General features: G+C 32.4%; 1 protein-coding gene across 6 annotated transcripts in view; it reads left to right on the plus strand.

Annotated features, from left to right (window-relative positions):
- The window catches only part of LOC106881649 (transient receptor potential cation channel subfamily M member 3), a 701,312-nt gene that overhangs the window by 5,768 nt on the left and 680,544 nt on the right, over nucleotides 1-15,000 (plus strand). For 2 of the 6 annotated variants that reach the window (XM_052970745.2, XM_052970746.2), the window contains exon 1: nucleotides 14,328-14,617. The exons of the other annotated variants lie outside the window; for them this stretch is intronic. In XM_052970745.2, coding sequence (XP_052826705.1) covers nucleotides 14,354-14,617 — 264 coding nt within the window. In that variant the 5' untranslated portion in view covers nucleotides 14,328-14,353. Of the gene's footprint in view, nucleotides 1-14,327; nucleotides 14,618-15,000 lie in introns of those variants that run through there. 6 annotated transcript variants of the gene reach the window in all.

Genomic DNA, 15,000 nt, shown 5'->3' on the forward strand with positions numbered 1-15,000 from the left:
TGGCTGTTAGTTTTAGCAGATCTAGAAGTTCCCCTCTCTCGAAGTTTGATTGTTATAATTTGGTCGACAGTTCAACGCAACAGTAGTTCAGTTTTCTTTCATTCCAAGTAAACATTTAACACGTTTTCATTAGTGTCAAGTCTCTTCTCCTCTCTCTCCTTTTCCCTCTTTCTTATATCATACATCACATTCATGTATAATATCTATATTATATGGTTCTGGAGGTGAATGGCAGGTCAGTAGAATGCCGCTTGGACACGAGGCTTGGGTTGATCAACCAAGGCCGGGTCGCGTAGATCAATCAATCAAGGTTTACGTTGGAGAACCCAAAACACTGAATGACCTCAGGATACAACACTGACAATATGCCCAAATACTGCATCTGTAAGAGCATGTTGTTGGACTTAAACGTGTGTGTGTGTGTCTGCTGTAGTGAATTACATGCCATTTCAAAATCTATTTTTTCCAAATAATATCTCTCTCTCTCTCTCTCTCTCTCTCTATATATATATATATATATATATATATATATATATATATATATATCCCTACACACTCACACATTATATATATGTGTGTATATATATATATGTGTATATATATATGTGTATATATATATATATATATATATATATATATATATATATATATATATATATATATATATATATATATATATATATATATGCACACATATTATTTCGTAAATGAAATAAAATCTTTTTTGGCAAGAGAGAGAGAGAAAAAAAAACGCTTTTTGTTTAGATTTATCGCTGATACATGAAGAAAGCAACGAAAGATGAAAATGATAGTGATGTTGACGATAATGTTGTTAATAATAATAAAAAGAATCGTAATAATAATAATTCTGCGTGCATTTCTTTTTATTTTCTCACAACATTCATTACCGATGTGACCTACTGACATATTGCTCCTACGTAATCCCGCCGCCCCCATCATACTAACTACTAGACTGATGAATGAATAAAATTCATTCATCATACTGCGGTGAATTCTTATTCAATAGTAAAAATAATGATAATAAAAATCTTTAGTTATGTTGCATAATTTTATACAGAAGTTTTATTTAACTTCTGTGCATGTTTGTAAACTGACTGTCTGCCGGCATAGTTAAATCTGAATAGTTGTGCGTGTGTGAGTCGTGTATGTATGAAAATATATGTGTTTGAGCGTATGCCGACGGATCTCACTCTCTTTCTAGATAGTCTATCTATCTATCTATCTATCTATCTATCTATCTATCTATCTATCTATCTATCTATCTATCTATCTATCTATCCATCCATCCATCCATCCACACACGCACACACGTGTTTGCTGTGTGTGGGGGAGTGATTTTTCTTTTATACGTTTCATTAAAATACACGACCATGTTTCAGTTTTATCTTTTTATTATAGATTTTTCGTATGAATTTTTATAGTTAGCTCGAAACAATGAAGGGTTTCTATCGATTTCGACGTTGAGAATTATGCTGATAGACTGAATTTACGATATGTGCTCCCTTAACCTTCATATTCAGGCACAGTCATCATGACTCTCTATGACAAGGCTGCATTTTTGAATAACAAGTACTATCTACCCAATGGGCTTCTTTACGGTTTCAGAGAATTTCATTGAACTCGCACGGTATGGTTTGATCTGAAACTGTTAAAAAAAAAAAAAGCAAGCAAGAAAGAAAAAGACGTTCGTCCAAGATTCTGTGTATTGGGATTGAACGCATGACCTCACGGTTGCAAGGCAAACTTCTTGACCATTCGGTCATATCTTCATCATCATCGGTTTGACAGAATTTACTGAGAGAGATTTTCTGTGGCTAGATACTATCACCAGTTTCTAAACAAGGTATACATACATGTGTATATATACATTAAGTTGTTAGATAGATTTCTTCATTTTTTAAAATCATTTATTTCAGCCCTTGTTTAGCAATTTTAGATCACTCAATAGTTGTATTCTCCTTCATCATTCACAACTTCTTGCCAATGTTCCACTAATTTGTCGATGCCTTGACGGTTGGAATCATCTTGACTTGAAGAATTCATTGAGCCACATTTTCAACGGGGAGAAATAAAAAAAATAATGGCGATAATCTGAAGACGCTATACCAGGAAAATGCAGAGGATGCAGTAGAGCTTCCAAACCAAGCTCTTGAATAGCATTTTTGGTCAAATTAGCAACATGGGCATAAGGAAGAAACATGAAGTGTTGCCAGTCATATCATTTGGACATTACCCAATGGTGTGACAGTGATGGGTAATGATATCATAAGAGCATCCCATCTGCTGGGTCAGTTCCCTTGTAAATTAATATGGATCCTCATGGATGAGATTATTCAATCAATCTTCATTGAACTGAACATGATTGCTGGAATGTGGAGAGTTTGTGAGATTGAATTTCCTCCTTGAAGCATGAAAAAACCCCCACTTCTGTGCAGTTTTTTTAATAATAGCACCTTCTCCATACATAGTACAAATGCTTCCAGTGGCCTGGGAAAATTTAGAACATTGACTGAAAGCAAAAAGAAGCGGGTGTCAAAAATGTTCATTGTTTTTCTACTTGGCACTCCATTGCTGTATGTCTGAAAAGAGGTAAAATTTGTTTCAAATTTAAAAAATGATGAAGTTGCAGAGGAAGAATAGAGCTACAAAAAAAATAAAATAAATCAATAAAACTCTGATAAAAATATTTTGCATATTAATTCAAATATCATTACAAAGAAATGAATGAATTTCTCTGACAACCCAAAACATATCTATATGTGTGTATATATACATATTTGTATATGTGTATATATACATGTATAATATAATATAGGATAAAATCTTTATAAGAATTTATCAAGTAGTCAGCGTGAAAAAAACCTCATAATGAAATATATATATATATATATATAATATAATATAGGATAAAATCTTTATAAGAATTTATCAAGTAGTCAGCGTGAAAAAAACCTCATAATGAAAAAAAATTTCATCAATTTTTTCCATAAATATATATGCCCTTTATATAAATTATATATATATATATATATATATATATATATATATATATATATATATTGATAATGGGTCACTTGCATTTGATGATGCTGCAAAGAGAGAGACTTGGAGATGTCACTATGCAAGGTTGCTAAATGAAGAGAATGAATAGGAGAAAGAGAGTCTGCCAAATGTCAACCCAACAGAGGGACCAGCTATCCGAATTGACAGTACCTTGGTAGATAAAGCAATTAAGGGTATGAAGACAGGGAAAGCCCTTGGCCCATCAGGAATCACTGCTGAGACGCTTAAAATATCTGGCGGTGTAGGCTATAGTCTAGTCACCCATATAGTTAACCAGGTGATACACGGAGTCATACCCAATGACTGGTGTAGCGGCACCATAGTCAACTGCTACAAAGGTAAAGGTGATGCCTTAGATAGAAATAATTACAGAGGTATCAAATTGTTGGATCAGGTGATGAAAGTCACGGACAGGGTCATAGCCCAACTAATTAGGAGAAGAGTTAGTTTAGATGAGATGCAGTTTGGGTTTCTGCGAAGGAGAAGCACCACTGATGCTATATATATATATATATATATATATATATATATATATATATAGAGAGAGAGAGAGAGAGAGAGAGAGAGAGAGAGAAATGGAGAAGGCAGACAAATGTACAAGATGTTATTTAAATCATTTATATCACCAACATATATGTTTCAGTAGACAGATTAAAATTAATCTGGGAGCAAAAATTCAGAAACAAAATGTAGGTCAATCAACAAATTCCCAGATGCAAAATTTTTAACGTATTTTAAAAAATACACATACATCAATACATTATAATATAGATCAATATATTTATATATATAAAAGTACCACATATAAATATATAGATAAAAGTATAGATTAAAAGAATGTAAAAATATTTGAGGTGTAAATAAGATAAAAAAGTACTTTTATATATTATAGTTCTATTGGTCTGTATTAAAATGGTGTGTATTTTTTAAAATATGTTTAAAATTTTGTGTCAGGGAATTTGTTGATTGACTTTGAAAACATATGTTTAAAATTTTGTGTCAGGGAATTTGTTGATTGACTTTGAAAACATGAGGTAATCGCAACAAGGGCTTTAGGTCATAGAAAATCTGCTCCAATAAATTTCATCTGACCCATACAAGCAAAGAAAAGTGGACGTTAAAATGACGATGATGACTACTATAATGGTTTTATTCTTACACTCTCAGGAGTGCATGAGTTAGGCAAACTAGAATCAGCAGAGTTATCTGCCTTGCTTATGGGCACAATACAGTGCTTGGTGTAAACTTTGTACCTTTGTCAAGCACTTTAACCTCACAGCTAGTGTGACTCTTTCACAAAATACAACCTAAAATTAGTGATAACCTTCTACCAATATTCCATGTTAATTTATGTTTTAAACTCCAGCTGAATAAAGATAAATTTATGTTTTTAACAGGCACAGGTGTATGGTTATGAAGCTCACTTTGTAACCATATGGTTTTGGGTTCAGTTCCACAACGTGGCGCTATGGGCAAGTGTCTTCTATTGTAGCTCTCTGGGCTGATCAGTGCTTTGTGAATGAATTCCATTGATGCAAGCTGTGTGGAAACCCATCATGCATATATATGTGAGTGTATGTGTTGATTGCCCATCACTGCTTGACAACCAGTGTTGGTTTGATTATGTCCTTGTGGTTTGGCAAGAGAAACTGATAGAATAAGTACTAAACTTTAAAAAACATGTTATAAGTACTCGAGCCAGTTTGTTTGATTAAACCCTTCAAGGCAGTGCCCCAGCATGGTCACAGTCCAATAACTGAAACCAGTAAAAGATTATTTAACTCTTTAGCATTTAAACCGGCTATATCCAACCAAAATATTCTACCAAAACATTCAAAATATTCTATGTTCAAAGTGGCCAGATGTGGTCTCTCACACCAACCCTACAATCTTAAAGCTACAAGATAATGCATGATTAATTCAAATCAATGTGAACAAAAAATCATTGCTTTCAACAGAATAATGTGAATGCTAAAGGGTTCAAAATTAATTGGGTCAAACAGTATATTTCAACAGAAATATGGTGGCAAAAAGGTTGACTTGCACAAAAGGTAGAACACAGATTAACTGTGACAGTGGCTGGGTAAAGAAGATGAACTACAGTGATATAGTGTAGTATAATGTAGTTAGTATGGTTTTGTGATACCAATAGGTGATAAAGGCTATAAAAAAGACATGAACTGTTTGTAGTGGAAGCTCTCTTAGATACAAAAAAACTGACAATACTAAACTTAAATTATTCCAATAATTGATGTGAGAATATTGTCAAAATATTTGTTCTCATCAATGGAGTTGATTAAAAAAAAACTCCGGAAAGGTGTTTGTATGTCTGAATAATGTCTATTATATACTTTTGTATCTTTTATCAGATATATATTCTATAAACAATATATGTATATAATTGGAAAGCTAATTTATCAAATGTAGGTTATGCGACTGAACATCAATCTAATTTGGTAACATCTGGTGAAAAACTGTTAAAATGGTTTATAATTTCTTTAACCCTTTAGCATTTAAACCAGCCATATCTACCTGGTTTATGTTCAAACTGGCCAGATCTAGCCTTTCACACCTATTCTACAATGTTATTCTAAAAATATACAATCACACCATCAAAATGAAAAACAGTGTATTTTATTTATAAGAGAAACCAGTGAGATAGAATACCATCAGGTGAATTTTAGTTGTAATTTAAAGGTCTGGCCTAGCCATATACTGTTTTACACTGACTGAACTATGAAATAATGTATGACTAATTCCAAACAATGTGAATAAATAAGCATTATATTTGATAGAGTAATCTGAATGTGAACGTGTTAATGTATTAGATGCAGAAGTGGATGTGTGGTTAAGAAGCTTACTTGCCAACCATGTGGTTTCAGGTTCAGATCCACTGTGCAGTACTTGAGGTAAGTGTCTACTACTACAGTCCCAGGCCAACTTAAGGCACTGTGAATGGATTTACTACATAGAAATCGCAAGAAGCCCAATGTTTATATATCTGTGTGTGTGTGTGTGTGTGTACTCACGTGTGTGTTGTTTTTGTCCTGACATCATGTGATGGTTGTTGTAAATGAGCATCACCATCAAACAAGCGATGTTGTTCATTTCTAATCTTCTGGGAAAAACATATCTGGCTATGGAGAAATACAACCTTGCTTGAAAACAGATGGGGTCAGTGACAGGAAGGGCATCCAGCTGTAAAAAATCTACCTCAACAAATTCCATTTGATCCATGCAAGCCTGGAAAAGTAGATGTTAAAACGATAATGATATTTTGATTAGTCACCATATAATCATTAATTATGTTTGATTGACAGTTATATTTTTATCAATCAACTTTAAATTATTTCTATACTTTGAAAAAAAACTCATCATTTAGTCATTTTGATTGAATTTGTGATAGTTGTATTAGAAAATTTCCAGGGGAGTCTTCTGGATGAAAAACGTTCAGTTAAGTGCAGACTAATATAATTATTGTAGCGAAGCAAAAATAATTTTTAATGAGCTGAAATTACACCTGTTGTGGGAAGAAAAGTCATTCATTGTAATAGCTATTTTTGTCAATAAATCCTAAAATTTCCATTGATGAAAAATTATTTGGTATAATAATATTTGTAGTCTTAATTAATTCTCATTTTCTCATTCATGTTTTTATGATGTCATTAATAATTTACTTTTATGACTTCAGTCAAGTAAGTAGACACTGACAATGTGTGTAGTATACTATTAATTTGCATTGCTGGGACTTGCACTGTTATGCATATTAGGCAAACCGTCTTAGTTTTATTTGCTAAATAGCTATAATTTACTATTCATTAATAGACAAAAAATGGATAAGCAATCTCTATTGAAATTTAATGCTTATGATATTAATCTGTGTGTGATTGCTCCTGATTCTATGGTACAAACTTCCTGTTTAAAGTGTTCTAAATAAAGAAAAAATTTTCCTTAGAAATTTTATGTTAATCTATGTTCTTAAAAGTAGCTTAATAATGATAAAGTCATTTTACTAAGTTTGCGTTATTATAAAAATTAATAAAAACAAAAGCAGTGTATTTCAAAAGAAATATGATAACAAAAGGGTTAAGAAAACAGGAAATTAATCAGATTGGTCCCTTTGATCTTTAGATGTTTGTTTTGTACTCTATTGATTAGGATATTTGATCTTTCCAAAATTGAAAATGTCCTGTAATCTTCAACCCTTTCGATTTCAGTCTGCCAGAGACCATTCCTGGTTCTTTGATGCAAAATCCAGTGTTAAAGTGATATTAAGTTAAACCTTCCATCAAAATTTCATGTTACTTTGTTTCAAACATCAGCACTAAATTCTTTATTATCTTCTAAATTAATTGAAACAAAGACAATGTGTTTCAACAGAAATATGGTAACAAAATGGTTAATGAATTGTTGAACTATCACAGACAGTATAGTTTTGTTTTTGTTTAACCCCAGGCTAACTCTGATTAAGTGGACCCCTAATACATTCCAGATATAACTATCCCTTCCTTTTTTGCATTTAGAATTACACGGTCTTGTGTGTCTTTCATCCTTCTTTCTTTTAATACAGGAGAGGTGCAATTTGATGTAAATCTAACTCTTATTCCTAGCAAGCCAAGTCACTCTATTCAGAGTCTCCCATTGGTTTGTCTTCATGTTGTGAGATGGTTATCTCTCTCCCTAACAGAGCCAACCCTGCTAGAAATCATACACACATGGAATAGCAAAAGAGTCCTATAACTTTACTGCTCTCTTAGGTTGCAAGGAATATGGTGGCTGTACCATGTAAATACCTTTTTTTTCACCCATTTAATACAAACCTGCCTGAGACTACTCTTAGTTTTATAAGTCATGTAAATTTGTTCCAGACTCCAGCTTAATGATGATAAAGTAATTTTACTAAATTCGTCAGTATTTTCAAAATTAATTGAATCAAAGGTGGTGTATTTCAGGAGAAATCTGGAGACAAAAGGAGTTACAGCTTCCTCACATATTCTACCATATTCTCTATCATTTCTGTCCTCTGAGTCACAAGCCTTTCAAATTCCAGTGCTTAACTTTTCTACAGTTTTTCTTCCAAGAACCAATAATCTCATGTAGTCATTTTCTCTCTACATGAATTAATTATTCTTCTCTAAACCATATTGTCTTCATTCCTTAACTCTTCAGCATTTGGATTACTATGTCAAATATAAGACTTATTCATTTACATTGTTTTGAATTCTTCTTATCCCTTGACCATGTGGTCATTTAAAAAAAAAAGGACATGTTGGACAATGTGATCATGGGTTTCATCAGAAATTAGATGAAATGGTCATAGCTGCAATGCCTTTGACCATAAATCCACTTGACCAAGGCCTAACCAAAGTTAAACAACAGCAAAACAAGAAAATCTTTACATGGCTGTTTGGCCTGCAAGAGATAGCAGTCAACTACCCCTTAAATTACATTATGTGATATCTTGATCTGCTAGAAACAGCAACCAAACCTCCTCCAAATCACACATATCCTTTAGAAAAAAAGGACATGGTTGTTTGGTCTGCAAGAAATAGCAGTTAACTACTCCTTAAATCACACTGTTGTCTTTAAAGAACTAAAGGAGGCACATTGAATAGTGTAGTCCTAGATAGCCCTAAAAAGATAGAAAGGTTATGACTGAATTGCTTTTGATCATAAATTTGCTCAGAGTCAACCTGGGGTTAAACAAAATCAACAATTTCATGTGGAAGCCTCTTGTTCTGCTAGAAATAGCAGTCAACTATCCCTCAAATCATACTACTATCTTTTAAAAAAATGAAACATACTGGGTAACGTAGTCCTAGATACTTGTGAATGAATTATTTTTGATCAAAGCTCTCTGCTCAAATCAGAGTTTACTTTGGATTAAACAACAACAACAACATGCATCTGTCTCATGAAGCTTTGATATATTAGCTTATTGAGGTCGACTTTGCCTTTCATCCTTTCGGGGTCGATAAATTAAGTACCAGTTGCATACTGGTGTTGATCTAATCGACTGGCCCCATCCCCAACAATTTCAGGCCTTGTGCCTAGAGCAGAAAAGAATATATTAGCTTATCTCTTTGATCGGATAACAAGATTTCTTCTGAATGTGTTCTGGAATGTCAATAAAAGGTGATATGTCATTCCAGATGAGAATATTATGGTACATAAATTGGAATGTATATGAATGAACTTTGTATACAGTGAGCAGCTGCTTTGATCTATGTAAAATATTTATTGATTCCAAATTAAAAAAAAAACAAACAAAAAAACTGAGTCTCTTTGATGTTAATATTGGCAAATGTTAAAGATGTGACATTTTATTTACTAAGAAGTTACTGAAGACACTAACTTCTTGAATCGTGGAAGTGAAAAATCTTAGGAGTTGCTCATCAAAAATAGCCATGTGATGCAATAGTTCTTTATTGAAATGAGTAACATATTTTGGTAGTAATTGGTAAACATGGTTAACCAGGTTGTTGGATATTCAGAAGCGGACAGGGTAATTGTGTTTAGTTTGTTGATGTAGAAAAGCAGTAACTGTCAACAGCAGCAGTTAGTTTAACTCTTTAGCATTCAGATTACTCTGTCAAATGTAAGGCTTATTTATTCAGACTGTTTTGAGTTAATCATAAATAAGCTCATAGCTTCAAGGCTTTGATAATGTAATAGTTTACTTTTAGAATGACATTGTAGGGTAGGTGTGAGGGGCCAGATTTCTGGCAGTTTACTGTGCTTGAAAAAGACATGTCATCCACACATACAAGCATATCCTCTATGTCCCTGTCTCGGCTGAGAGGTCCTAGTCTTGCAGGCTCATGGGTGCTGGTGCCATGTAAAACGATCTGTGACAATGCTACTTCAGAGATGTCTGTGTGTGTGTGTGTGTGTGTGTGTATATATATATATATATATATATATATATATATATATATATATATATATATAGTCAGAAATCGTTCGATCTAGAATTAGCCTTTAAAAAATTTTGCTAAATCTCTTTTTATTCATTATCTCACTTTCAGCCTGTGCTAATGGAGTGTTGATGTGGTGTTAGAGTCATTTGACATCTATTTTTAGCATGTTGGTGCTGTTTCTCAGTACCCTTAATTATAATTATATCTATATACTTATATATCTATATTAATTCTTACCTATACGGTTTTTGTTACATGCTGGCCACTGATAGTATTATTTTTATAATGATTTTATCCTTAATTATGTGTATTTAACACCCTCCTGAACAACCTACACCCATCCATCCAATTTACAAAGGAAATGAACAGTAGCAAATTACCATTTCTAGATATAATGGTAATTAAAAAGAACACCGCCATTACCACAGATATATATTACAAACACACAGACACACCAATACTTGAACTTTAAATCATGCCATCCACCCCATACAAAATGCAACATACCATACTGCCTAGCCAGGAGAATATGTACTATTGTAGAGGATATAGAGACCAGAAATCAACGCCTGATGGAACTGAAAGAATTTCTGCTGAAGCAAAAATACCTATCACGACTCATAGAAAATGGTATTCAGCGGGCTTCAAAAATACCCATACAACAACTGAGGACACCGCAAAGAAAAGACAAACAGGAAAAGATCATTCCATTTATAGTGACAAAATCCATGCCACCAGAACATCTTTAATATCGCCAAAGCGAACTTACCGATCTTTGCACAAAGTAAGGAATTGAGAAATATCATTACAGATCAAAATATAACTCTCAGTAAGAGACAACCTAAAAACTTGAAAAAGCTATTAACAAAGGCAAGGTTTGACCTCAGCAACAAAAATCAAACATTCACTGTATCCAAATGCAATGATAGCCGATGCGGCACATGCCGATCAATCCATACCGGCCCATATATGAACACAAAAACAGGGAAAATATTCACCAATGCGAACATGAACTGCAAAAGTAGAAATGTAATCTACTGCATCAAATGCCCTAATTGTGAAGAACTGTACGTTGGCCAGACAGGTAATGCACTATCGGAACGCTCACGGGTACATCGACAACAGATTAAAAACCCAGAAGTCCGCCAAATACCACTGAGTAACCATCTGGCAACATGTGGTCATCAAACTTTTATTATATTTCCATTCCATAAACTTTACAACCGGAATGAAATTGAAAGAAAATGCAAAGAAAAGGACTATATTAAGAAATTCAAACCCACTCTTAACAAACAATGATTAAATTTATCTTACTTGGGGTTTAAAAATCTTATCCCTATAACTAAAACACAAAAAATCTCTCAAATATCATCATTTCTATAAATAGATTTGGCATCATTTCTAAGAACAGCCAAACACCTACTGGGGTTTAAAAATCTTATCCCTACAACCCAAACACAAAACAATTACTCAAATATCATCATTTCTAAAAATAGATTTGACATCAATTCTAAAAATAGCCAAACACCTACTGCTGCTGTCCAAAGGAATTGGTATAAAAGACAGAAAACCAGCCAACTTATTACAGTCTGTTAAAGTCTGTCATACCGGCCATGATGAAGGGAAATAGCCCTGAAACTCGAGTCGCCTTTATATACATATATTTATATATTTGATCCTTTATATTGAACACTCAATATTTCATCTACATTCAATACTTTATTTCATGGTGCCATCCATTTTTATTTTATTTTATTTTATATTATATATTGTATATTATATTATATATTGTATATTCCATATTCTATACCCCACATTGGTTCTGCAGGAATATAAATAAAACATAAAAACAGACAGTGTTGGAACTCTTTTAAACAAAATAATATATCCCTCTATACACAATCATCCAAAAAACCCCCCTTTTTTGTATATATTTTTCCTCGCACATATATATATATATATATATATATATATATATATATATATATATATATATATATATATATATATATATATATATATATATATATATATATACTTACTTGGTGATGACGTCCTGTACCCATATATACATGTGTGTGTGTATATATATATATACACGTATATATATAAATTTATATTAGATAGATAGATATGCATGCATGCATATGATGATCTCCTTCCAGTTTCTGTTTACTGAACTCATTTCCAAGGCTTTGGTCAGTTTGGTTCTGTAGCGGAAGACACTTGACCAAGATGCTGCCCCACCTACACACATACACACACACACACACGTATGTATGAATGCATGTGTAGTAGTAGTAGAATACATGTTAATTAAAAGAGGTTGATGTTCTTGACTACACCATTACTGAAATTAGTAAAAGAGTAAAGGAAAAAATCACAGACTTTATTCTATTCTATTTATAGTTCTTTAAAAATTTTATGCCACTCAGGTAACAGGAATTCCATTTTCTGAATATTTAGTTGAAACCAATTATTTTACGATAAAATTTCTACTTCTGTTTTTCTTTTTTAACACTTTTTTCTCTTTAAATATTAAGTCTTCTTTGAAATTAAACTTTAGATAACTTCCTTTTATAAGTTTAATTTTCTTTTTAAAGAAACCTGTTATTTCGATAGTTTAAAGACCAAACTATTTGTGTCATTTTCAATAAATAAATAATTAAAGATTTGAAAATGACAGGTACGAAAGAGTTTTATGTTAAATTGATTGAATTTTTTTATGGAATTTTAGGCTGGCGTCTCAGCCTACTTATTTCCATAATGTTTTGCTATTTTAACAAGATTCATGTTATTTTAATTCAATTAGGTTTTATTTTCACAATCAGTATTATTGGAATTTTGTGCTTTCTCTTCTTTTAATTTGAATCTCTATTTTATTTAAGCCCGCTTACCCCATCATCCATCTACATAATATATACTTTACATAATGTGTTGAGTACACCTGCATTTGGTATGTGCATATATATATATATATTTTCGTATTGAATTAAGAGAGGAAAATGGAGAGTTTGTGGTTAATAAATATTCATTATTAATAAATTGATAATCATTTCTTCCTACAGATGTTTCCATTTATACTCATTGGATAAATTATGAATTTATATATTAAATTTGCATTTATAAGTTATGAGCAAAATATCATCAGGGAAAATTTAGATATTAAGAAATTACATCTGTTCATTCTAACCAACTTTCCCTGATGATATTTTGCTCATAACATATAAATGCAAATTTAATGCATAAATTTGTAATTTATTCAGTGAGTATAAATGGAAACAGCTGTAGGAAGAAATGATTATCAATTTATTTATAATAAAAAATAATTAACTACTAACTCTCCTTCTTCTTCTCTTAATTTAAAATGAATTATATACTTAATATATACCTACTGATTTTGGGAAATTTTATTTCCCAAAGATATAAGGTATAGAACCAGTGTTTTCTTACATGTAATCATCCCTTTAAGAGGTTAATATATCCTCTTATATATATATATGTATGTATGTGTGTATGTATGTATAAATATGGCATAAGCGTGGCTTTATGGTAAGAAGTGTGCTTCCCAACTACATGGTTCCAGGTTCAGTCCCACTGCGTAACACCATGAGCAAGTATCATCTACTATAGCCTTGAGCTGACCAAAGCCTTGTGAGTGGATTTGGTAGACAGAAACTGAAAGAAGCCTGTCATATATGTATGTATGTATGTATGTATGTATGTATGTACCTGTGTGTGTGTCTTTGTGTCTGTTTGTGTCCCCCCAATCACAGCTTGACAACTGGTGTTGGTGTGTTTACATCCTTATAACATTAGCGGTTCGGCAGAAGAGACTGATAGAATAAGTACTGGGCTTAAAAAATAAGTCCTGAGGTCGATTTGTTCAATTAAAATCCTTCAAGGCTGTGCTCCTGCATGGCTGCAGTCAAATGACTAAAAAATCAAAGAATGCGTGCGTTTGCTATAACTTGTGATGTTGTGACTTCTCTTGTCCTGGAATTGTTGCTTGATCATTATTGCCCTGACATAAATGCACACCTTACTTGAAAGACAGGCAAGGATTTATGACAAGAAGGGCAGTCTGCAATAAAACACTGCCTCAATAATAGATTCCTCTATCCCATAATGGCATGGAAAAGTCAATAAAGAATGAATAAACAAATGTATTCCCCTATTAATTAAAACCTATCCTCTGAATTAACTGTTGTTATTGGAGTTAAAGCATGTGAAACCACTTCAGCTGCTCACCTTAATATCCTGTTTTGCATTGTTATTGAGTATCATATGTCCGTTTGGCTACCACTGGTATAACTGAGATAAGTGACCTAATCTATCTACGGAAGTAAATGGAAGATCACTCTATCAAGAATTTCCAGACTAATTTCTGTCATTTAGTAGTGCTCATCCTTTCTCTGTCTCTGTCTGTCTGTCTCTCTCCCAATACATCAAAATGTAACAGATTTTATGTCAACAAAGAAAAGATAAATGGAGGGGAAAGTTCTTTTAGTTTGCATGGTACAACACTATCTCAGAACTCTAAATTAAAAGGAAAAACACTGGATATAAAACTGAAAGGGGGATGCCATATTATTTACCAAATTACATCCAAGGTTCGATCTGTACTTCTCTCTCTCTTTTTTTTTTAGTTATCCTAAACTGGCACTCAATTTATTCTTACATTTTTCTCTTTCATCGTCTCGCTCTTTCTTTTCCTGGCATATTCCAGTATATAAATGTGTTTTTTAATTAATTCTACCTTAATCCTTGATTCCTTAATGATTTCATCTCTTGTGTTTTTGTTGTCTAACCCATATTATACCAATCTGTTCAAGACCACACTTCTTTCTGTAATACAAGCTTCCTGGTAAAAAGCAATTTAAATTAAAACCTACCTTCAAAACATGTTAATTTTTGTTCCAAATCACTTAATAATGACAAGATTATTTTTACTAAATTTTTTTTGTTATTTTCAAAATCTATTGAAGCAAATACA

The sequence above is a fragment of the Octopus bimaculoides genome, chromosome 9 (genome assembly GCF_046866305.1).
Source record: "Octopus bimaculoides isolate indiv1 chromosome 9, ASM4686630v1, whole genome shotgun sequence".
NCBI classification, from domain to species: domain Eukaryota; kingdom Metazoa; phylum Mollusca; class Cephalopoda; order Octopoda; family Octopodidae; genus Octopus; species Octopus bimaculoides.